We start from the raw sequence: 26,408 nt of genomic DNA on the forward strand, positions 1-26,408 counted from the left end.
AAAAATAAGAATAAATTATCATACATATTGTATGGATTACATTTATGCACATTATAAATCTCAAAAATTTTCCTTGAATTACAAAATATAAATATTACAGCAATTTGTTGTTTATTTGTAGTAAGAAAACTCAAAGGGCTTTTTATCATTTATACTAGATATCAGACAAATCATTATTATAGAGAGGTGTAGGCACTGAAACACAGTTATTTACTCATAATCCTAGACTGTGTATCATAAAAGATATTATGCAGCTTTTGAAAGCATATACAATATCTCAATGATGAAAAAAATGGAATAAAAATTAGGATCAAAAGAAAAATAATTAAGAATAATGACAAAAGAAGAGATATTACAACTTTGCATGGCATATTCAATAGGCACGGTGGAATTTTGGGCTCGCAGCTTCCTGGCAACTAAAGCAGAATGAAATCATGGTCAGTTGCACCTGTCTCCCCGTTAAGAAATAAAAATTAAAAGGAGAAGAAACACTATCACTATTTCACATTAAGTTTTCTGGGATCCTGTGCATGAGAAAGTTTAAAAAGATGGGTTATGGAATACCGACACAAAGAAGGACACAAGTAAAAGTAAGAAATATGAGCAATATGGGAAAGCTACATAACCAACTAAAAACACAAAATACCAAGTATAGACAGCATGTTAGTACATCTAACTTGTACAGAGGAAGGACTAGTTGTTTTTATGTGAAGCAATTTGCATTACCTCACAGATCCTTTTCTCTTTTTTTTTTTTCCTGGAGGGACTGGGGTTTGAACTTAGGGCTTCATGTCTGCCAAGCAGGAGCGGTACCATCTGAGCCACACCTCCAGCCTCTGCCTCACAGATTCTTAACAGGCATGAGTAAAATAACTTAAGTGACCTTATTTCAAATAAGGAAATAATCAATTCTATATGAGGAAAACAACCTAAATCAGGTTCCAAATCAAGTAGTGTCAGAACCTACCAGATTAGCACTTTCTTTGACTAAACTGAGTTAAAAAGGGATGTATATTGGCTGGGGATGTAGCTCAGCTATAGACTACTTGCCTAGCATATGCAAGGCCTTGGATTCCACCTCCAACACTGCCAACAACAACAAAATGAAACAAAACCCCCTTGATACTGGATCTAATTAACTACTTTAATTAGACTACCTATCTTCCTACTTCTTTTAGACATGAACAAATACTTAGTTTTAGCCCACACCAAAAAGGAAAAGAAAGCTTTTTGGAGTTCAGTCTATTAATTAAACTTACTAGGACAGGAAAAGCTTCAGTCAGTGTTCCTTTTTCTGGAAGGGAACAAAACTTGTAGAATTCATGACTTCGATATGCTCTTTGCTTCACAAGTTGTACTGCATGAAGAACAAACTTGGCTGATACTTCAGAAGAACATGAGCAGACAGTAACTTCTAAAACAAGAAGGTAAGTAAAATTTTCAGCTAAGATTTAAAATGCTCATAAAATGGTTTTAATAATGTCCATTTATTTAGGGAATAATGTGTCAAGAATAAAATAGTATATTCAAGTGAAACCTACATATTTCCTTAAAAGCAAAGCAACACAGTATTAATGAAGTTGGAACAGAAGATAGAAAATAAATAAAATGGTAAACTACCACCATGCTGCAAATATTACAAAAGAGCAAGCTGTCCATAAATGTACACATAATTCTCCTAATCAGGTACCTTTTAAAATCTCTCCTTTGCTCTGGTTTTACCTGAAACCAACCAATTACCAATAAAGTAAACAGGATTATAATTGTAGAAGTCTCTATTTATCTTGCCTAAATTCCATCAGTATATTTTATTCACCTTTACTGGCAAGTTTTCCAAGTTTCTTTTCTCTCTGTTGGTCTATCTGTGTCCTGTTTGCTTCTAGAAAATAAGATCATCAGAACCATACCTACTTAGGTCCACTATGCTGTATACCTGGAGGTAAGGTGAAATCACTATAAGACAATATTGACACTTTATTTAAAGAATATGAGGCTGGAGGTATGGCTCAAGTGATAGAGCACCTGCCTGGCAAGTGTAAGGCCCTGAATTCAAACCTCAGTACTGCCCCACCACCAAAAACCAAAGATGTCTAATGGAAGGAGTCTAGTGTATCCCATAATAATCCTCAGAAGGAAATCAATACTGTAGAGGTTCCATTGTTATGGCTACAGAAGGTAATATAATATATCCAATTTGTAGTTCTAACGTCCATCTTTTATTATTGTTTTGTCTTTACCTGGCTATATAAATTAAGGAAAGCTTTGCATGTGACAGAAGACGGATTGTAGATAGTCAAATGACCATAAGATAGTATTATGAACCATAAAGACAACCAGCTTTTCCCAAACTAAGTCTCACACGTAAGATTTTATTATTTCGTTTTTAACAAATTCTCAGAAGACATATACCTGTATTTACATATAAGTACAAAAATGCATTCTTAAGCTGGACATGGTGGCACATGACAGGGTCCCAGCCTTGGAGTGACAGAGGTAGAGGGATTAAAGTCTGAGGCTGGCTTGGAAAAAGTATGAGTCCCTATCTGAAAAACAAGAAGAAAAACTAAAGTCCTTTTGGACTGGGATGTTACTCAAGCGGAATAGTGCTGGCTTACCAAACCTGATAACCTCAGTTTAAACCCCAGCACAAAACACAAAAACAAAACAAAACAAAACAAAAATTCCCAAGGCAAATATAAGAGATTCTTTTAATAATGGAACCTATCTACCTAATAGGATTATGGTGGACCTAGACAAAATAATTTGTGTAAAATGCCTAACAGGGGGCCTGGACAAACCCTAGAAATATTCAGTAATGCTGGCATTTAATTTAAATATGGTTCATGTATCTGTAACACATAATGACTGCAGAAACCAAATGTACATAAAAGCAAGTGGTCAAGACAGAGCAGTCTACTTACCAGCCCATGTTGCACCCTCAGGAACCTCAACAAAATGCCTTCGAATCTGACCAGGCTTAAAATGCACATCTGTGAAGGCTAAATCATAATGTGATGACTCACTTACTCTGAAAGTTAATGAAAATAAATTATTAAATGTGACAGTCTCATAAGAATAGCTGCATAGTTATAATAAATCCAATCTAGGTTTTATTCAATAAATGTAAACAAACAGCTCACTAGAAATAAACACTGGGACTTTTGTTACAGTTGATTGCAAATAGTAAGCACAATTAACCATTTTTATACAAGTTTGTAGACAACCTCTGGGTAGCAGAGTACAGATGATCCTGTCCATTTTTGTAATTTGTAAAATACACACATTATTACAAACTCAAACTCTTTTTATTAAAATTCTACAAACTCAACAGAATTTCCTATGTACTATAATAGTTCCTGGATATTAAAATCAAAGGTAATGTTTCATGTCATTAATATTGTCTTTTAGCTATGAACAAAACTGGTATCAAATTAAATACCTCTTAAAGTTTCAAAATGCTTCTTCTATGCTATAAAATACTAAAGAAAGATAAACTACGTTCATGAAAAAAAAAAAAAAAGAGACCTAGAGGTCAAAACTACTTATTCTGGAAAAATCAAATTCTTATCAGTATGAAACACATTTAATGAATGTTGATTGCTTATGGGGCACTGTTATTTGCAGCTACAAATATACTTAAGAGTAACATATGATCCTCTGCTTTAAGCAAATTAGTGGGGAGAGAAAAAGCAATCAGAGATATTTAATACAGTAAATTCTGGGAATAAAGGAAGGCTAAGGGAAAGCAGATGAAGAATGTAACTGTTGTGCAATTTTCCCACGTGCATGCCATTTAAAAACTTTAATCCCCTTAATTTCTTCCATCAGATGAGGCTTGATACACACTTAATATTAACCTTAGAAACTAACTTAATTGAAACAGTTTATTTAGAATGTCCACATGATTCTAGTGTGCCTGTAATCCCAATATCCTCCACAAAATCTCTCCACAAAAACAATTTGTTTTGTTTTGTATAGCCTGTATAACAGGTTCTGTACAGAACAGGGTAAGATATAGCCTCTGTGCCTGTTAGAGGGCTCACAGTCAAATGGCATAAATTAAGTAAAAAAAAAAAAAAAAACCCTGGAGTATACTGGCTAAAATTTGTCCAGGATGCCACAATGCAGAAAGAAGGGACCAGGTTCATTCCTGGTCATTGAAGAAATAGGTAACTGTGACTGGGGATGTGGCTGAAGTGATAGAGTGCTTGCTCCTAAATTCAGTATGTAGTATTGCCAATGAACGAACAAACAAACAAACAAGATAGGCAATGAAAGCAAAGATCAGCTGTGTAGGTATTTAATTCTGGAGGAGGTCTGGAGTGTCAGAGTAGAGAGTTGGTTTGAATTTGTAAATTGAAAAACAGAATGACAGGAAGCACAGGCTAGAACTATAATTATGAGGGGTCACTGTATGCTATTTTAAGAAGTATGAACTTGATCCTTGGAAGTGTCATTGATGTATTTTAAGCTGGAAATATCATCAAATTTGAATTCTCTAGTTCCAGGATGGACAAGATAGAAAGGTATGAATCTGGAAACAGAAGGTGACTAGAAATGTGGAAGATCCAGGAGAACAGAGCAATCAAGCAAGGTGGAAAGCTGCTTGTTAAGAAGGCCTTAGAACAGGGCAGTGTGGAGTATTCAGCAGCTCTGGCAGAAGCAGTTTCACTGGACGGCAGACAGAGAGGCTAGGTACTATCAATTGTCCTCTCAGCTAACAGGGAATGCAAGCTAGTAGAACTAAGACTAATTCCAGGTACTTAGATGCAACAGAAAGTTGTAAAAACCTCTTACTTACTTTGCTGCTATTACTGCAGTGATTGGAACTCTGAACAGAGGACCTGCATTAGGTGATGCTATGTCATAGCCACATACCTTGAATAAAGAACAGTGAATTTCAATATCCATAAGCAAACTTGTAAAACATGGAATAAAAAAGTACAACCTAGTTACAGAATAAATTAATCTAATCTTAAAATTTAAAGGTACTAAGTGTGAGTTGCCACCAGTTTCCTAACATAATTAAAATAAAAAACCCAAAAAAATACACATACAACAACCCTTGATGAATGGAGATTCACGGGGACACGAGACATCAAGTACAAAATAATCATGTTAATTACTCTCAAATGCAAGCTAGCTCAAACTAGAATTACAGATAATTTTGGAGGTAGAGATACTATTATGCTATTCTATTTTTACTTAAAACCACCACAAGTTTAATAGATATTTTCTTCATATGAGTATTAAAGATAAGTACAGGCTAAGATGAATAAAATAACTGACAAATTAGAGAGAAACATGACTGACTGAAAAGGCTTTGCTGTACTGCTTCTGTCCCTTTCCTCTTTCACATAAGGATTCTATATGACATTCTTAAAGTATCCATCTGCTTAAATAGATTCAGATATACTAGAAGAACTGTAAAATTTGACAAGTGAAAAAGTGTACTTGTTTCTTAGCAAGAAAGCAACACACTTGGGATTGTTTACTTTTAACTCTTAACATTTTCAAGAGTAAAGAATGAAAAAACAAAGATATGCCAATACCTCTGTATAATGCAATCCTTCTCTTAAGCCCCTGGGATCCACACGGATGTTTATGTGTCTACATTGATTCATGAGCTCCAAATGACTGGGACACTGAACCCAAGATGAATTTGAAGTTAAAGCTAAATGAAGCTGAAGGGATATTTTTTCAGAGTTTTCTGGTATTAAAAAGACCAAAAAATTAAATGAGCGTTTCCCCTATTTCTTTCCATCTTAAAAGTTCTATCTTCTGTCAAGAAAATTTAGCAACCAAGTTGCTAAACTCAACTGTACAATGCACTAGACATGGACATTAAAAACACAGCTTGAATAAACCAGTCACAGAATCTTCAGTGTATATTAGTATACTCCATTCATACTTTCACCAAATTCTGCTATAATGCTATACTTTAAAATAAGGAGTTTTGTGGATATTTTACATTACCATATACAAAAAATAGCATCTGACTGGAAACTGTCACATATATATTGATTAGTACTTTTATTTATACCTCATTGAGTTATAGTCCTCCTTGGCTGCTTCTACTTTCCACTGTTATCTCAAAGCTCTTATACTCAAGGAATAAAAAGGAGAAAGAAAAAGATTTTGGTAATTTATTATCAGATTGATAAAGCTGTGGGTATTCCACTGCTTTCTCAGTAGGTAAGATGCCATCTCAACTGCCATGGTACTGAAACCCGACTACTCTAAACAGTTCCCAGAAAGCCTACTAGTTTTAAAATAATCATATTGTTGATTGATATTTTCTCTTCAGACAGACTGCCAAACAGCAGTCTATCATGTGCTATTCATTTGAACCACAAATGTGAATACTGTAGCTTACTAATCACCCCTATTTACCTGTGTTCTCTGGAAATACAGGCTCAATGCCAACGCCATGATCTGAAGGTGCAGCCACCTGGACAGGATCTCGGAGGTAGATGCCACGGTTATTTCCGACAGTAACAGTAAAACCTAATCTATTCGCAAATGATGTGTTCTGAACGAGGTAGTCATAGGCTTTATCAACCTAAAAATAATATAAATGGTAAGATATAAATGACTGTGTCTTATAAATAAAATATTTTGTTGCAAATTACCAACCAACTTGATTTCAGCTGTAGCAATATAAAGCAAAAAGTTAGTTTCTATACTCATTTCCCTAAGCTAACAATACCCTAAGAGGCAATTCTACATTTTTAGACAAAATACCAGTCTCATTACCAATGAACAGCCCTTCCACTCATTCTTCATTCATGCTGCTATTTCTGTGCTTCAAATTTCCAACCTCTACATGTCCTCCATGTTAATCTAGTGTTAACAAATTTGTCCTAACAGAGTGTTTTTGTATGCTATTAGCTTATAGTTCTAATATAGTGATATAATCTAGAATTTCAACATCCCAAATCACTGTTGCAATAGGAAATTATCCAGTAATAGCTAAGATATTATGTTGGTGCTTTATATCTAGTTTTTAAATACAGACAATAATACCTGAATAATACCATGTCCTTGGGCAAATACTTCTATATTGTCAGCCTTCACAGCAGTATTTTCTAGAGCTCTTCTGACTGAATGAACTGTATAGTCAACTTTATTAGCTTTCAGACCTAAAATTAAAAAACAAAAAAAAGAAAGCAGTATTAGTGAGCTTGCTACTTGAAACCATTTTTCTCCTACCAGTAAGATGACATGTACTCTCTCTGGTTTGCATATATTATACATTTCAGCAGTCCTTTTTAAAAACATTTCTTAAAAAGTGATCCAAATAGTATTTTGCAAACTGTTTGAATCATACAAAGTCCTCATTCAAACAAATCACTGCTTGCCAACTTGCAGCTGCATTAATGCAGGCTATGCAGAGTGACATAAATGTATGAAGCAGACAACTAAACACATTTCAATGACAGCCTCTGTAAAGTACTGTTGGTCAAACATGCTGTCAAGCAGGCAGGGGTTTTCAAAACAGGTGCATTTTATAAGCACCAAGGAAATTTATACTGAGTCACTTCTGTCTCCTCCAGAGCTCATAAAAAATGTAAACGCTTACGATATAATATGTAAACAAGACAAATATGGAAACATGGTGCCCTAAGAGCAAATTAAGGATGTGATCAATTTGTCCATCAGAATCCAATGAACATGAAGGAGTATCAGAAGAACTGATAAAAGAGCTGGGTTTACAGAATACATGAGAGTTTGTAAGGCCAAAGAATGGCAGGCAAGGAGGGTAGTGTGCCCAAAGAGAGAACCACAAGAGACCTTGAAATATTTGGTGAGGTTGAAAAGGGCAGGAAATGAGGGTGAAGACACCAGGATCCACCATGAAGGCTCTGATTCAACCTGACAAATGATGTGGCACTGACAGGGATTTAAAATTCCTGGCTTGTGTTGGTATCTTTAGGGCACCACGTGGATGAGCCACATTGAGGAGAAAGGTATTGTGGTTGGGAAAGGAAGAATGAAGGAGGTAAGTGAGAGACAAGACCTAAAAGAGGGACACTTCTGAGGTGATAGTTCACAACAGCAGCCTGACTAACTTGAGTCCTAGGAGATCCTGCTGACACCCTATTTAATACTGCACATCAACCCAGAAAACCCACCTCTCTTTCTATTTCATGTTGGTTCACAGCATTCTAACATGTAATATAGACATTTAAAAGTTTTGTTCAAAGTCTGTCTCCCCTAATTATAATATAAACTCCACAGAAACAAGGCATTTTTGATGCTCCTTGTAATTATTAATGGCAAACAACCAATAACTTTATTTGCTGAATGAATTAATACACAACTGGGTTGTCACCATCTACCTGAACCTTTACTTTGTGCCAAGGACATTACCAATTCCACCACATGTACTTACAGTAAGAACATCAGAACACAATCTTCAATAAGGGAAGAGAGAGGTAATAAGGAAGTCCTCACCTGAAAGTATCAGAGCAATACCTCCACACGCATTGGGGGAAGACATAGATGTCCCATTCATCAGCTGAGTGCCCCTCAATGTCCAGTTAGGAACAGAAGCAATGGCTCCTCCTGGTGCACTGATGCTCACACCAAGGGCCCCATCAGCACTAGACAGAGAGCCATGGAAGTTTGCTTAGGACAGTGAAAGCTGGATATACACAGGCATTCTTAAAAAGACCACAATTACAGTACAATACTATGAGATATCTGCAGCCAGAACAAATAATGACAAAGATACTATTACGGGGTACCAATGGGAGAAAAACTGTCCAGCACAGCTATTTCCCATTACATAGCACTTTTCCCTTTTAAAAGGATGGAAATCTCTGCATACGTATGCATGTGGGTTGAGGTATGACAGGCCAAAGGTGTCAGATATATTTAGAAAGACAAACTAAGTGCTCAGATTCCTTGATGAATGAACTCCTCTCTTAGCTGTATCAAAAGTTTTTACTATGCTTAAAGTATACAATAGAAACACACTGTGGGCCTTATACATTATAAACTTTCTAAGAGCCAAATTTTTAAAAAGCTAACAAGAGACTGGCTAATTTTAAGAGTACATTTTATTTAAGAGGACATCTAAAAAAGTATCATTTAACATATAATTGACAGAAAAAAACTAAAAGTGAGTTAATTTACATTCTTGTGTCCACTAAGTCTTCAAAATCCAGTGTACATTTTATACTTATAAGGCACATTCAATCCCACATGACTGGTGCCTGCCAAACTAGACAGCTCAAGTCTAGTAGGACTATCTAAAATCATAAAGAATTTCTAAGTTCTTAAATTAGTATTCGAAAAATGAGTTTAATGTCAGTAACTATTTCCTTAAATTTTTTTAAAAAGCTAGTGATATCTTCCTTCTAAATTACCATGTACAATAAAACTCAAACCCTTTTATGTAAACCTTATTTGGTAATGTATTTTAGAGGTATGTCACACCAGGAAATCAGGTAAATACTATGGTGCCTGAAGTTCAGTGCTGACAAAGAAGCAGTGGCTTCCAAAGAACACTATCAAATATATTCCACTCAGTCATCAACAGTTCATGTTTTATATTTTATACCCCGTGTAATAATTAAACCAAATATTTGCCGTAATTTTCATGTATATTATATTCTGAACATGGAAAAAAATCCAACTGTTAGAACAACTGGTTTCCAAACCAGTATCTGCTTTAATCCAACCTTCCTTTTAATTCATGAACTTTTTAGTGTGTTCTTAAAATAATTATTTATGCGTTTTTAATTTTGGTTTGTTTTTCTTGTTTTGGTGCTGGGGACAAACCCAAGTCCTCATGCATGGTAAGCATGCACTCTACGAGTGCACTCCACCCCCTGCTCCTGAAGTAATTCTTCAAATGTTCTATGGCAAATAATACTTGTGAAATCTGTTTTAAACATTCTCTAATACTTTGTTTTTTTCTGTTTATATTCTCTAATACTTTGACAACACAAAACTTAAATATTCAAAACAAATTTCATAAGTAACATGTTTAATAATTTAGTACTTTTATTAACTGAAAAAACACATCAACCTTTGCTGCCTTGATTGTTATTCCTAGTCACTCTTATTCAGGGACAACAGTTGTACTGAGCAGGGCAATTTATGGGGATGGTATGAGACAAAGCTCTGTGATCCACATGGAGGTGCACAGCCTTATTGTTTTCAATGACAAAGTTCACAATAAATTAATGAAATAACTACTTTTTAAAGAAATCTATCTAGAAATGACCATGAAGATATCCATTAACTCAGAGAATTTAACATTCTCACATTTGATATGATCCCAAGTCATTTTCTAATCTTATTTTTCAATAATCCCTACTATCTATTATATACTTCAAACACACCCAGCTACTAGTTATTTTTCTTCCAAACCACTAAATTATTTACTTCAATAAATCAGTTTTACAGTAAAACCTGCTTGTCCTTAAGTTCATGCTATTCTTGCCACACACAACTCCCCTTTTCTGTGTCTCTCAACAATCCTGTCTATCCTTCAAGGCTGACTCCAATGCCAACTCCTTTACAAAGGGTTCAAGTGACTGCTCCCAAACTCTTTACGTCCCATCATGTACACTGGTGTGCTGAATTCAGACCACAAACTGTTCATCTGTGCCTTGCTACCACAGGTAATAAGGATTTTTGCTGAACTGAATTCAAAGTCTATTCTTTTAAATTAACTCCAAAGAGGTAAAAAGAATTTATTTTTCACTAGGTGCTTATACTCATTGATGTCATAATGATGACATCATGGATTATAAAAATTAGGACTTACTATGCCTCACTGGGAAGATACTCAGTTTCTGGAATCAGACAAGTATAGTTCAGAGGATGTCGAAGAATAAAAGCAGATGAATGTCACTGGTCAATATTAACTTGCTTACTTATGGGTCTCATCCAAAATGCTCAAAGTCAGTTATAACTTCAACAAAGAGCTTTTGCTCTTTGCCTTGTTGAGCTTTTGCTTCAACAAAGTTCAAATATTATAATTATTTAAAAAAACAAGGCCATCACTTCTTACTATGTAAAACTCTGCCCCTCCCAACTATGTAAAGTTTAACCAGACACATATAATGATGCCGTGAGTCACTTGCACCTACCTTGGGCCTCTAGAGGACCATGTATATTGATTTGCAGGTAATTTCTCTCTCAGTGAATACTCAGCAACCATCATATCAGGAGAAACATAAGCACCAACACCTGTGGGATAAATTTCATCATTAATAAAAGGAAACAAAATTTAACCAGTGTACCCTAATCTTCCCAATGAAATCCACAATTCATGCGGGTAAACTGCTTAATATCTAAACCAATTCTTCCTCTTGCAAAAGGGAAAGATAACAAAATTCAATAAGGAAACAAAGGAAGTTTACATTATATCAAGTGCACTGCTTTTAGATATAAAAATAACTACCAAAATCATTATATGGATTAAGAAAAGCACCCCAAAATATTAACCCATGTGTCTATTAAACCACTTATTCCAATCTTCCTTAAATTATAATAAATTCTAGATAAGCTAGCTCCTCTATTAAACATTGTTTCCCAAGGATACATTTAAGGTCTACAGTGTCTTGTGTGTGAGATACAATTAACTTGTGATTAAGAGTGATTTTTATTTTATTTTTATTTTTTGAGACAGGGCCTTGTTATGTACCCAGGATGCTATCCTTATTTCCAAAACAAGAAACTAACCTATCACACTTGATGTAGTTCCACCTGGACAACCAACTGTAGACAGGCACGGGCCATTATTCCCAGCGCTCGAAACGTAAATTATATTATGCTTCCATACTGCTTCATTGATTACTTCACAAATTCTCCTGAAAAAGAAAGATTCCTTTGAATAAACAGAACTGTGTGCTTTATTTTTATTTACATAAGAAACAAATCACAATATGGGCTCTGAACTAAAGAGCAGCTGTAAATAAGGATGAACATTAGAATCACCCAGTGCACTTTCTGAATGTTCTGCCTTTATTTCCAAAGTGTAGATAGAACCAAAAGACTTAGTTTAATATATAATTGTTATGTAAGTGTTGGTAGGTCTACTTTTGGTGGAAAATGATACAGCCAGTTGATGTGATGTGCCTTATTTGGGTTTTAGCATAGACAAGGAGTTATGAAGCCAGATTAAATGTGGGGAAAATGCTAGATGTAAAACTTTATGTGGAAAAATATATTGCAAGTACTAAAATATTAGCAGTGACTGGGTGGCGGGGCAATAAATGTTTATATTTCCATTCTCTACTTAAAATAATGCATCCATAAAAAACTATATGAGTTATTTGACATAAATATTTGAGAAAAAAATTGACAAAAATAGCTAGTACCTTCAGTCGCAAAGGTAAATGGGAAATAAGCTAGCAGGAAGAAATTGGAATTTTAAGATGTAAGAAATCTTGTTAGAGATAAAAATGAAAAAGAAAAAATTACTGGTACTAGTTAAAGGAGATGAAGTTAGACTATGAAGAGAAAATGGAGTTAATATTAAAAAGATACAGAGCCAATGTGCTCTCTAAAGTTGAAAGTATGAATGTCTGAGCAAGGAAAGAATTATTAGGAAAAGATGACATTAAAGCATAAATATTGTTGGATATGGCAGAAGACCTATAGTCCCCACCACTCAGGATGCAGAGGCAAGAGGATCCTGAGAACAAAGCCAGCCTAGGAAAAAGCTAGGGAAACCTTGTCTCAAAAATAAAGAGAATGAAAACAAAAGGCAGTAAAATGATAGCTCACAAGAAACCCAGTATTATTTGAAAAAACTAAGTTATTAAGTTATTTGATAATAGGAAACTACAGGTTCCAGCTTGATAAAATCTCCATTTTGACAGAATTTTAAAGCAAGCTTCAGAAACCAGATGACTGGTGTATGTTAATGCCTTGGTGGTAGAAGTGAGAGAAAGATGGTAAGTAGATATTCTATATAAGGTAATTTCAAATAGTTCTTACTATGAAGAAAAGGTAAGGTAACATAATATCTAGGCCACAATTCTGGATCTGGAGGAAAAGACAAAGATGACATGACAAGAGAGGAGGGGAGAAAGTAGGGGTGGAAATGCACTGGAGGGACTGAGGAGATACGGAAACTGAACAAGTGTAGACAGTGAAGACACATAACTAAAAATAAGTCTTGTCAATCAGGTGCAGGGTCACTGAAGAGAACAGAACAAAGGGGTGTGGGTGTCTGTCAGGTAAGCACCACTGAGGAAGGCTCCATGGTGCTTGTGGAATGCACAGTTATAATAACAGTCAGTCCAACAGATTTATACCGGCTGCAAGAAAGTGAGCATGCAGCAGAGCCGGCAGTAAAAAATACTAGAGGGCTTGGTGGGCTGTGAGTCTCAGATGAACCATTAGGATGAACTGCTTTTGCCACAGGGGAGTGCTCGGAATTCAGACTTCCAGGTGTGGTGCAATAATTGGCATTAAAAGCAAATATATGCTATGGGAGTGGGGTTCTGAGGTTTAGGAGACACAGCTGTCATTTAGTCATGGCTTCATTTCACTATAAAGTTCACTTACTTAAAGCATCTGATGCTCTTCACCAGCCTAGGTTCTGTGACTAACAAATGTCAAAGAACACTCACCCAGAATTTGGCCAGTGAGTTGCTTCTCCATAGCTGTAGTTGACAAGATCACACTTGTGATTTATGACTTCTATCATCTATTAAAAAGATCAAGTCTAGTTTAGGAATAATTTATAGAAACAGATTAGCCAGTAAAATAAGGCCTATAGTCCTATAGTTTCTTGACCAATCATATTCTAATTTATAAGTTACTCCTAGGCATATGGTGATACATAAAAACAGAAGGATAGGAGGAGAAACACAGTAAGTAATCAATTAAAAAATAAAACTAGTATTTCTACAATGAAGTGGGATTAGAGAAGGAAAGAAATAGAGGCCACAGAATGGTCCTTATCAGATTTTAAAATGACTAAAGTTACATGATAAAAGGAAGTATAGAATATTAGTTGAGGTTTTAAATATCTTTTAAGCTGATAGAACAAGCTGGCCAATATGTCTTTTTTTTTTTTTTTAAGTATCAAAATTGCTTGCTATGGGTTTTATTAGAAATGATAAATACAAAATAAGTATTTTTTTCCACAAAGGTTTTAAGCCCAAAATTTTTTCCTGATAATCTTTAATAAAAATATTTTTTAAATGAATTAGGAAGTACTTTTGCATTTAAAAACAAGTTCTATACACCAAATACAGTGCAATGTATTCTCAGTAAACTAGGAAAATTTATAAATTTAAATTCATTGATCATTAATCTATATCAATAACTCACAAATACTAACCGCTCTGATAAGGCCTGTGCCTGTTTCCATGGTACTTAACCGTGTGTCACCAATCTTGATGGAAAGAATTTGAGCACCAGGAGCTACTCCATTCCTTTCAGGCTCTTCTGGAAAATGCCCAGCAGCTATACTGGCTACGTGGGTACCATGAGCTCCTAGAGGCAAAAAGTGTGTATGGGGAGTAATGATAAAAATATTGTCATATATGACAATTTTAACCATTCAATAAAATTTGCACATTATTAATCACAATAAAAATAGATGAAAGTATAACCTGACCTATATACTTATGGCTAACAATATTAATCTTAAGCTTGGTAACATAATTCAAAAGAGAAAAAAGCTTCTTTAATTACATATACTTTTCTGCTACCTTAGATTCTACTTTGTTCATGGAAAGCAAAAGTGTAAGTCACAAAGGAGAGAAAGTATTTGCAATACACATAGCTGGCAACTAGAATACATGCTCTTTCAAAAAAGAAAAAAAAAGCCCTCCCCCACTGCCAAATGCATAAAACATTTGGAAAAGCATCTCATAGAAGAGGATATCCACAGGGCAAAAAAGATAAGAAACGATGTTCAACTTTATTAGTTATCTGGGAATTGCAAACTGAAGCCACAGTGAGATGCCCAGACATACTTTTCAGGATGACTAAAATGCTAAAAGCTGACAAGAGCAAGTGTGCACAGGGATGTGACTCACACACTGCTGGTAGGAGTAAAAGCTGAGCAAAGGCACACTCACTGACTCAGCGATCCTGACTCTACCCCACACAACAGAAATGGAGCACTAACACACCCACAAAGATGTTCATGACAGCATTATTTGGATTATTCTAAAACCTAAAACAACTTCAAGATCCATTAATAGTAAATGGGTATATGATATTTCAATTCATAAAATAGATAATCAAACAGCAATAAATATGAACTGGCTCTCTTCATCATGAAAAGAAGCTCACAAAAACAAGGCTGAATTAAAGCCCCACACAAAAGGATTGAGTTAATTCCATTCGTATTTGGACATGTGTAAATACGTACTTATTTATATATGGAAAAAGCTTAACAACATGAAAGTGCCACTGTTTTATCACTGCTGACCCACACAAACAATATTATGTGGTCCAAAGTAAAGTGGCAATGGAGATCAGGATTAGCAGTTAATGTGCAGGGGCCAGGGAGTGAAGGTTATTGAGTGGCAAGAGCAAGGTGGGGCTCTTAAAATGTTTTATTTCTTGATGTGAGTGGTGGTTACACGGAATTCTCCACTTTGTGATCTGCATGATTTTCTGAATGTATGCTCTATATCAACAAAGTAAAACAAAACCAAAAATCTCATGCTTTTTTTTTTTTTTAAGTGAAAATGTTTCTTAAGACATAACTACAGAGAAATATCCCACTGCCAAAAGCAAAACAAAACAAAACACAAGCACGATAATTAATGACAAGTGGCATGGGCCTTCATGTTTGGGGAAGGCAAAGTTGGAGTTCCAGGAAAAGTTAGGTCTATGTCCTTTGAAGTAGTTCTGCCACAATGCTGAGACTCCTCTGCTGTGGCCAATTACTGTCATGCAAGAAAGTATGTACCCAATGTTGCCAATTCTGCTTTATTTTTTTTCCAATAAAAAGTAATTCCCCCCACAAAAGACCTGTCAACACCAGCCATCAGTCAGAATAGCCATGTAAAAAGACAGAGCACACAGAGCACTGGAAGGGTACTGAGTACCTGGAGTTCTCTCTCACTCTGCTGCCGGGAGTGTGAGAGGAACACAGCAGCATATGCTTTAAAAAGTTAAATGTACATTACCACACTCAACCAGATCTCTTAGCTATTGACCCAGAATAAACAAAAACCTATTTCCAAACAGAGGCTCACAAATGCTGAAACAATTTATTGTCCATCAGCAGGTGATGGATAAACAAACTATATTCAGCAGCGAGAAGGAAACTTTATAATCATAGCATGGATGAATCTCAAAGTCATTATGTGAGGGAAAGGAAGCAGGCAGGCAAAACACCTGGTATTTCTTATTTCACTTGTAAAATTCTAGAAAATACAAAGTAACAGAAAGCAGACTGGTGATTGCATGAGATGAAGGCAGAGAGGCTGACTCACAATAGAAGACGGATATGGTATTTTAGTGGTAGCTTCTTGGGCGTATACATGTATCAAAACTTATCAAATTATATGTGTGTCTACAGTTTATAATTAAGATATACCTCAAAAACTTAGAATTGGGGAGTGAAAGAGTTAACGCTAGTCTACTTCATTCTCCCTTCCTGAAAGGAACCACCGAAGGTAGTGTGTACAATCAATGTTTTCATATTTTCACCATAGAAACTCACGCATCTATAAACATTGACTAATGCTATTTGTCATGCTTTTTAATTTTATATAACTGTTTTAGAGTTAATATAGTTTTATTAAAAGGTATGTATTTGAGAATTATATAGATTTGTATAGATACCTATGATTTTATTCATGTTGATTGCTATGTAATATTCCATACTATGAATAACACATGATTATTAAAATTTATTTTTTTGTTAATGGATATTTAGATACTTTCCAACTTTTGGAAAAATTACATAGAACACTGTAGGATCCTTTCACTTAATTTTCTGTATTCATGGGTAAATTTCAAGGGTTAATATATGGAGTAAAATTATGTTCATATTATGCTGATGGATTTTCTGATGCTGAAGCCAGGCTTATCTTCTTGGAATGTATTCTATATGTGGTTATGACTTTAAAGACACTAATTCAAATCACAGCTATGTTTGTAAACCTTGTTGTTTAGCTGAAATCTCTAGATTAAATTTTCTAGAAGGCCGCTTTGGGCTGTAGGAATTTATCATCTTACTCTTCCCTAACTATCTCTCATTGGTAAATATGAAAAAGAATACCTCCACTGGTCACAATGGAGAGCAGGTTTCCATCATCATAAATATTAACAGAATAATTCAACATCTCGGCTGTACCAAAAGAGCCATATTCTTGGGCCTCTTTGTAGTTTCTCAAGACAGTGCATTTACTCAAGTTTCCATCTTCATTTGAATCAATGCAGGCTCTGTTAATTGAGAAGGGAAAACAGGTATCAAAATCTGCCTTTTCTTACCTTTGTAAAAGTCATACATATATTACAGCCTTCAGTCACCTTATTACCCTACTCCTTCATCACTCAAACATAATAACTAGGTCCCTTTCATAGAATCACAATAAAGCTTAGGTAAGAGCACTCATGGGAAGCACTGCTTAAACCATGCACAGAGGGCTTATTACCAACACTGTCTGTCAGAAACCTGAGGAAGAAAACCATCTGCCCACTTAAGAAATTAGAACTGAAGCTTGGGTGGGAGAGTTAGAATGGTTTAGACAAAGCCTAGGCCTTGCTTACTGCTGCTTCTTTTAGAACTGACTCTGTGAATCCCATAGCCTGAAATTAGATGAACTATATTAAACTTTAGTCTCAGTTATAATAACCTTAGACAAACATTTGCATTTTTTTCCCCCAAGAAGCATTTTTTACATACTCTTTCCCCATGGAATTACTTTTAAATTTTAAATATATATTTCAAACAGTTTGGAAAGATAATCTGATTAAATAAATCTAACATTTAAAAGTAACAAAAACAATGAACATCATTTGGACATTAATATGTAATGTTTTTAGCTGTTAAAACACATTTAAAAAAATAAGAACTGCATTTACCAAGCTAAGCAAGCCAGTCAACATTGCCAAGATAAATTGATGGAGGTCTATTAGTATAGGATGAAGATAGCATCTATGTAAGTACTGAAGCATATGTTTCATTAACAAACTGCAGCAGTTTGGAGAGATGGATCCTTGAAAGTCTATTAGACAGACAATGCGTTGACCTAAAATGATTTGTGCATTTCAAAACATATACTATATCAAGATATAGGAAACTCAACAGCTATGGGAAAAACAAGGCAAAGAGAAAACAAGTACCATATCAAATGGAATTACGACTGAGTTAACAGGTAAAGTATATGCCACTTAATTTTACACGTGTTAGAAAAACTAGCACATCTGGCTCCAAAATATATGTGAGTGACTAGCATCTATCCCAAAAATCATCTATGAAGTCTTCCTTTTCTTCTTCTGGTCCATCTAATCCACAAAGTCCATTTCCCAAATATGTCCACTTCTTTATTTCCTTTGTCTCTTCCTTACCTTTATAGCCTGATGAGTTGATGGTCTGTCTATAGCTATAGTGATTTCAAATCTGATCATCTGACTCCTGTTTAAAACCTTCCACATCTTCAAATGGCTCTTATCATAAAGTTGAAACTCCACAAGGTCCCTCACTATCAAACTGCTAACTTACCTCTCCTGTGTCCTCCTCCTATTACACACTCTATGGCCATACACACTTCTTATAGTTTCTCCAGTGACCGCTGATCTTTCCTTCCACCTTCAAAGCCCTTTCCTATCCTCTCTTCTTAGCTGTTTCACGTTTCAAACTTAAAATGCTATTTCTGGTAATCGTTCTTTGGTGCTTCCTAGACTGGTTCTGTTTCCAATATATGTATCCACAGTCTAAGACCATAGGATAGCTTCTACAGAATCTATCTGGTATAAAAGAATTGCTCAATAAACACTTGCCAAATGATGAAAGAATTAATGAATCAACACTTTTACCAACATCCTCATAGCAAACAGTGACACATTTCACAAGTCAGTTGTTACTTTCTTCTAACCAGCATCAACATAGTGACCAAAACATAAATCATTAAGGAGTTCACTAAGTACATGTGTGAAGCAGGGGAGGGCTTAGGTTCCATAAATTCCTTTGCATTCCCCACATACTTCTTTGTCAAATATTCTGTGGTAGGAATCGATAACTTTCACCAAGAATCTCAAAGGATGACAAAATAAGGTTAAAAACTAGTGAAAAAAAACCAATTAGCCTTTTCAAAAAATATAATCATCTCTAAATACTGTTTCTCTCAGCCAGTTTTGGTCCATTTTGAGTGATAGCAAGTTTGACATTGTACCTCCTGAAAAATATTCAAAGAGGAGCATCATTTTAGGCTACCTTTTAGGTACAGTCATAGAGTTAACAATTAGAAATGTGGTAGGGGAGGGCAGACCTGGAATTCTTAAAAACCAACAAACATACATACAAGGTACTTAAAGAATAGATCACTTTACCTCACTGCAGAAATGGCTGACATTTCTGAAAAGTGAAACAACAACACATGCAGATGGTGCCTATATTTGCCTTAGGAACTTTCAGATCTTCAAAATTCTCAAAACATTTTGGATCTGAGACCAAGGCTCTACAGGATATACTGTATCATGCAAAAAAAGTTAACTTATTTGTAGTAACACCTGGAAGCATAATTCTACTGCATCTCTCATTGATTATAATAAAATTTTCTTAAAAGTTCTTCTGAGATTTCACATTTTATTTCATTTAATGTTTGATTAAATTTCATTTTCAACCCAAAAGTTCTGAAAGAAATTTTAGAATAGGTATCAATAAACTGGTACAAGTGAATCACTTTATCAACTGCCTTAAAAATAAAGGAAACCATCTGCAAATATACACTGGACACTGTGACTCCAAATTCCTTTCTCTATGGACAAAGTAATGATAATGTTTTCAGAATCTGTACGAAACACTTTTAATAAAGTCACCTGTTACCTCACCACTCAATCCCTTTCGTAGCATACTTGGTTTTGTTTCTAGCATCTTCCTCACATCTAACCATGCTGCCTCTCCTACAGTGAAATTTACATAAGGCTTATCAGTTGGAGTAATTAATATGACTAAGTGGTGGGTGTACTAAAATATGCTAACTATACATGTAAACAACTTTTATTATTATCAACACTGTAATCAAAACTCTCTGTACGAAGCTCTTTGGGGAGAATTTTAACATGTGTACCTACCTGCACACACATAAACAAAATAACAGAACTGAACACAAAGAAAAATCTGTACCAGCATTTAATATTATCTGTATCAAAACAGATTTTATTAACACCTTCAATCCTAGATTTCTCATTAAACTGAACATTTTATAAATAGTTATCAAATATTGGTGTCATGTTCCATACTTGAAAACATAAGAAAACAATTCTTGGTTACAAGATTTGAGTAAGAGTACCTGGCTTATTTATCCCAGCAGCCCAAATGCACCTGACTAAATCTGTATTCAGAACATATTTCTGTTTTCATGGAGATAGTAATTCAAGAAGGCACACTAACTCCAAGAAACACATCTGCAGTGGACAAGCCACTAAGAAAGAAATGAAAAAAATGTACAAAATGGGTAACTCAGTGTAAACTACATTATTATTAGTTGTAGCAGAATAGATTATATTTACTGACTTACTATGTCTAGAAACATTTAATTTTCACAAAATATTTGTAAGTACTATTAATCACAAATAACAGACTAAGAAACAGGCTTAGAAAGGTTTAAATATTGTGTTCAAGGTTTTAGAGCTAGGATTCCAACTCACAGACTAGCTTTTGATTACTATGATACTGTCTAGTTCAATACTACCTCTAAAAATTTTACCAGGCTAGGTGTAGTGTTCAAGCCTATATTCCTAGCTACTTAGCAGGGAGAGAATGGGAAGATTGATCAAGTTTTGAGGCCAGCCCAGGCAAAAAGTTAGCAAGACCCCACCTCAATTAATAAAAGCTGGGTGTGGTGGTACACACAGGAAGCATTAATTGGAGGATGGCAATCCAGATTTAGCAGAAACTCAAGACCAGATTTCAAAAATAACCAAAGCAAAAAGGATTGTTTAAAAAAATGATATAGCTCAAGTGGTAGAGTGCTGCCCAAGAAGCAAGTGCGAGGCCCTGTGTTTAAATCACAGTAACACACACACACACACACACACACACACACACACCAACTTCATTCAACTTGTCTCCTTTGTGCTGGTTTATAATACATGTTCTATAATACTTGCAGTTACTTTCCAAATTTTCCAGGTGCAAAAGGAACATTTCCACAAATACCAGTGATCAACCATCTGCTATGTGGTTAGTGAAATAAAATTCTTTAAACAGACAAAGGTCATGGTTAGTGTAAAAACTACTAAGTTCAAAGGCCTGTCCAAAACTATGTAAAAACTGATTAAGTTCTAGGCTAGTTCTGCTGAGTCATTGTGTTGCTTAAACCAGAACTTTGTAGAATTCTGAGGGTTTAATGACCTTCAGAGTAGATAAAGTATTTTAAAATGAAGAGATACATATAAAACTTACCTCCAGGCTTCACCATCATGCCATACCAAACAATCATATACAGGTCCAGGATCACTGTATTTTTTCTCAAAGGAATTTAGTAATTCTACTTGACTTTGAAGCTCTTCCTTGATTAGTTTATTTGCCTAATCAATTAGAAAATAGATTAATATTAGTACATTTTGTGTTTCTGAAAGGTGTCAATATACAACCAAAGGCACAGTAAAATCACTTTACCCTGGAAAAATGTTTTAAAAGATTTCTTTTGACATCTAAACAATTTGTAGCCCAATTTCATGAAGCAAATATCAATTAATATACTAAACATTCAAAATCTTCTTTTACTCATTCTCACAGTCCTTCATTCCAACTGCCTTAGAAAAGACACTGTGCTACATGTTGATGATATCATTTGGCCAAGACATGTGTTGATCACATATCTGTAATCTGTATAATTCATTTTCAAAGGAAATCCTAAAATAAAATTGCTATAAAATAGGCTACCTGTTAAGATTTTTATATCAGGTCATTTTCCATACTAAATTTATTTCTTAAGAATCAAATAAATAACAAAAACCATGAATTGTATTAATTCTTTAATAATTTCCTAAGTTAAATACAAAGAAGGATTTAATGAAAGAAGCTGAACTTTATTTCAGCTTTATGGGCATGAGAGTAAACAAATGCTTTAAATTAGATAACATACAAACCAGATAACAACTTAGTACTATCATCTTACAACATTTCTCTAACCAAGAACATCAAAATATGTGAAATGGGTATCCAAATAGTTGGGGAAATGACAGGTTTAAATAGAGTATAAATGCCTGATACAAAGGCAAATAAATACTGAAATTGAGACAAATAATACATATTAAGTCTTATCAAAGATACCCAATTAGAACTTAAAAACAAACAAAACTCTTTTAGACTCACTACACAATTACTGTATTAAGATCCAGCAGAGGCTGACAAATCACAGTTCATGGGCCAAATCTAGCCTGTGATGTGGTTGTGTAAATGAAGGTTTATCAGAACACAGCTAAGTGTGGTGATACATTCAGTTACATATTGTTTATATATTCACAATCCAAGTAGTCATGAGAGTGCTGAAAATATCTACCACCTGGCTAGTTACAGAAAAGTTTAGCCATCTCTGAGAAAAAGCACATACGATTGTTCAAAACCAATTCTCTTTCTACCAATAATGTGGTATAGACATTCTTCTGAAACCAAAAAATATGGATCCAAACCCCAGTTCTATCATTTATTAGATGTATAATCCTGAACAAGGTACTCATCCTCATAATAACCCTCTAAGGCCATCAGAAACTGGCAGGATAGTAGTTACCCAACTTTACTGCAAATCATAATCATTTGAAAAACTATTAAAAGGCAGATTCCATGTATCACCACACTTATTAAATCAGAGTATGAACTGGACAAAGCGTAGAATTCTGAGTTATGTTTTAAAGCTCCTGAGGAGATATGGAACAATCAGTTCATCAGCATCAGCTCCACAAACTACTACTTGGGAAGCAAGAGTACCACCCTCTAGATTTGAAATGAAGATGAGGAGGTTGAACATGCTAACTCAAAAATGAAGTATTTGCAAACTCCTTTTAAAAGTTATGATAATATAGTTACAGAATACATTAGATTGAATCATATGAAACTATTTATCCATTTTGGAGCTTGCAAAATGGCAATCTCATATGTTTCGCCCTGAGGTTTTTATAATTACTTACTGTCCTAGATTGTTCTACATTCACCTAAATAGTCTGACTTAAGAAAACTTTGATTTCCACATATTTCAAATATCCTGCTATGCTTGGTTTTTATCTATTCAATGAATTTATCATTTCTTCTTCCTTAAGGAAAACAACCAATTATATTGGCATCTTTGGTACACAAAATGTAATAAAATGGGTAATATAATCCAGCTTTCTCTTTTACAAAGTTAGCTATAAATATACAGTACCTACCTGAAATATTACATTTAATGTGCTTAACAATGAAAGGTTGAAGTATAAATACTGACTCAATAGAAAACTGCATAACTCTAAAGGATAATATACAGAGAGATTATGTAAGTAAAAGTTAAATTTGTTCACAGGAATATATAGCCCAGTAGTGCCTAACCATAGTTGCACTTTAATTAAAGCTCTTGGGGGCCTTTAAAATGCCTGATTCCCTGACAAGGCTTTAATTTGACTCCTTTCTAGGATATGAACAGTGACAATTTTAATGGCTCTTCGTGTGTTTCTATCAACAGTCAGGGTTAAGAACTAATTAGATTCCATTTTTGATTAAGGAAAGGGAAATGTGTATATTAAGCCAACAATTCAGAAGGATAAACACCAAGTTGTGGTGATTATTCCTGGGAGGTGGCATTATGAAGGTTTTTCACTTGTTACTTTGTATAGTTGGTTGGCCAAAGTTGCTGCGATTAGCATGTTTATTTTTATAATAAAGAAATTTTCATTTATAAACTGATTCCAAAAACAATGGGTTATTTCACATACTTCTTATGAGACTACAAACTGATGTAATCACTTTATCATCCACCAAAAGACATGTACAGAAATATTTAAAATGACATTATTCTTAATAGCCAAAACACAGAAACAAGTTGAGTGTGGTGGCCTGTAACCCATCTATTTAGGAGGTGGAAATTGGAAGGATCACACAGTTCTAGCCCAGCTTAGGCAAAATGTCTGTGAGGTCCTATCTCAACCAATTACAGCTGGGTGTGGCGGTGCAACACCTACCATCCCCACTTGCAGGAGATACAAAGAGGAAGAATGCAGTTCAGGCCAGCCAAATATAAATGCAAGACACTATCTCAAGAATAATCAAGCAAAGAGGCTGGGGGCATGGCTCAAGTGGTAGAGCACCTGCACAGCAAGCGTGAGGTCCTGAATTTAAGTTTCAGAACCACCCGCCCCCCAAAAAAAAAGCAATCTGCAAAACGGATTAATTGTGGTATATCCATGAAATAGACCATCCCAGACCAAAAAAAAATGAACTGGGACACACCACACCATGGACAGACATAATGCTGTGACATTATGAGCTGAAGAAGTTCTGCATAAAAGAAGACGTATTGTATGGTTTCATTATAGAAACTTAAAAGCAGAAAAAAAATCAATCTAAAGTGTTAAAAATCATGATGATGGTTGCCTTTGCGGGAGGAGGAAGGGAACAGTGGATAAAAAGAGGGATTTCCTGGTGCAGCTAATGTGACAGAATTCAAAACTATGTTTTAAAACTTTGATAAATAAATATGAAAATTGATATCAGTATAAATAATAAAGGAAAAATTGGTACAATTAGTCCATTGAGAAGAAAACTGTGAAAAGCAGTCTATGCAGTCCCTAAGCACTCTAAGTAATACAGTTCTGTGGCCACGTCTAAGTAAAAGTGACTAGCACCAACTTGAGAAGAGCCATTGTTGGCAACATCAAATTCTTCCTGTTTTCTACAGGCTTCTGCAAGGGCCACTCTGTGAACAGGATCCCAGATTTTTTCCTTTCGTTCTTTCTGCAAAGAAAAAGATTTACCTTATAGTTAGACTGACAAATATTCAGGTAAACCTAGATGGCTTTACAAGTGGGGCTTGTCCACAGTGATGATGCTACACAGTTCTCATACAAAGGTTTAAAACATCATTTCTAATGAAATTAATAAGGTAATGGTTTGATTATTAAAATTGCTTAATACATTGCAGCTAGGTTTTAAGAGAACAAGTTTAATAAGACACACCAAAATGTATATTTGCATTCATCTCCCCCAATTTAAATTCTCCCCTTCTCCAAAACATATAGTACCACATCAGGAAACTGACTGAATACCCAGTCATTTAATGTAAGAAAATACTAAATCCTGGGCCCATACGAAATTGGGAAATACTATAAGGCAACTCCAAGCCAAGGATGGGAGTAAGAGAATGGAAGCTGCATTTGAATGAGCATACAGGGATCCTCAATCCTTCCTCTCTAATCCTCTCCTTCACATCTCTGATATGTAATATTCTATATTCCTGGAATTGGTCTTAATCTTTATCTCTTCTGCTTTAAACACATAGTGTCTTTCAACAGAAGCCTGATAGTTAAAGGAATCCTTTTAGAAACTAATCAACTTGACTAAACGAAAAGAAGGGTCCATTTCAACTTAACCACTCTATATTTATATGTTAATTTGTGCCTTACTGACAAAATTGATTACATTTTATATACTGAATAAAAATTTACTTTTTTTTTTGAGGGTACCGGGCTTTGTGCTTGCTACACAGGTACTCTTACCTACCTTGCCTCCTCCTCCCCCTCAGCCTAAAATTTTGAAATAAACTAGTGTTAGGCTACATATTATGTACATTAGAATAGCAACTTGTGGTGACAAGACCCCAGAGAAAGCAAGTAACAGCACTGTGATCACATCACAGGACTCACAAATCTTACAGTACTATTAGGGTCATTTTCAAGAATTATATCTTGCTTTACAGTTGAAATTCTGGACTTGCACGAGCTACAAGTAGCGAATCAGTCTTCTAATGTGGCACTGTCCAATATGGTAGCCACTAGCCACATGTTGCTACTTAAACTTAAATTTTAAAATATTACATACAATTTAAATTCCAATTCCTCAGTCACACTAGCAGATTTCAAGTCCTCAGTACCTACTATGGCTTGTGGCTCCCCTAACAAACTGAGTAGGCATGGAATACTACACTTCCAACAGGAATGAAAGTTCCACAAAATAGCAACTGTTTTAAAACAGTCTTCTTACCATTCTTAATTAAATTCTACTTTCTCTAACGACAGCCTTGTGTTTCTTATACCTGAACTTCAGCAAC

The 26,408-nt window shown here is 35.0% G+C and overlaps 1 protein-coding gene across 3 annotated transcripts in view; it reads right to left on the reverse strand.

Moving 5' to 3' along the window:
* Positions 1-26,408, reverse strand: part of Tpp2 (tripeptidyl peptidase 2) — a 74,508-nt gene that overhangs the window by 32,584 nt on the left and 15,516 nt on the right. For all 3 annotated transcript variants that reach the window (XM_020175284.2, XM_074043028.1, XM_074043029.1), the window contains exons 4-17: positions 24,992-25,096; positions 21,575-21,699; positions 17,225-17,388; positions 14,318-14,472; positions 13,602-13,678; positions 11,704-11,831; positions 11,109-11,208; positions 8,458-8,606; positions 7,027-7,142; positions 6,394-6,562; positions 5,553-5,710; positions 4,802-4,878; positions 2,922-3,028; positions 1,260-1,414 (exon numbers count right to left, since the gene is read on the reverse strand). In XM_020175284.2, the coding sequence (XP_020030873.2) occupies positions 1,260-1,414; positions 2,922-3,028; positions 4,802-4,878; positions 5,553-5,710; positions 6,394-6,562; positions 7,027-7,142; positions 8,458-8,606; positions 11,109-11,208; positions 11,704-11,831; positions 13,602-13,678; positions 14,318-14,472; positions 17,225-17,388; positions 21,575-21,699; positions 24,992-25,096 (1,785 nt within the window). The remainder of the gene's footprint in view (positions 1-1,259; positions 1,415-2,921; positions 3,029-4,801; positions 4,879-5,552; positions 5,711-6,393; positions 6,563-7,026; positions 7,143-8,457; positions 8,607-11,108; positions 11,209-11,703; positions 11,832-13,601; positions 13,679-14,317; positions 14,473-17,224; positions 17,389-21,574; positions 21,700-24,991; positions 25,097-26,408) is intronic.

This window comes from Castor canadensis, chromosome 10 (genome assembly GCF_047511655.1).
Source record: "Castor canadensis chromosome 10, mCasCan1.hap1v2, whole genome shotgun sequence".
NCBI lineage: Eukaryota > Metazoa > Chordata > Mammalia > Rodentia > Castoridae > Castor > Castor canadensis.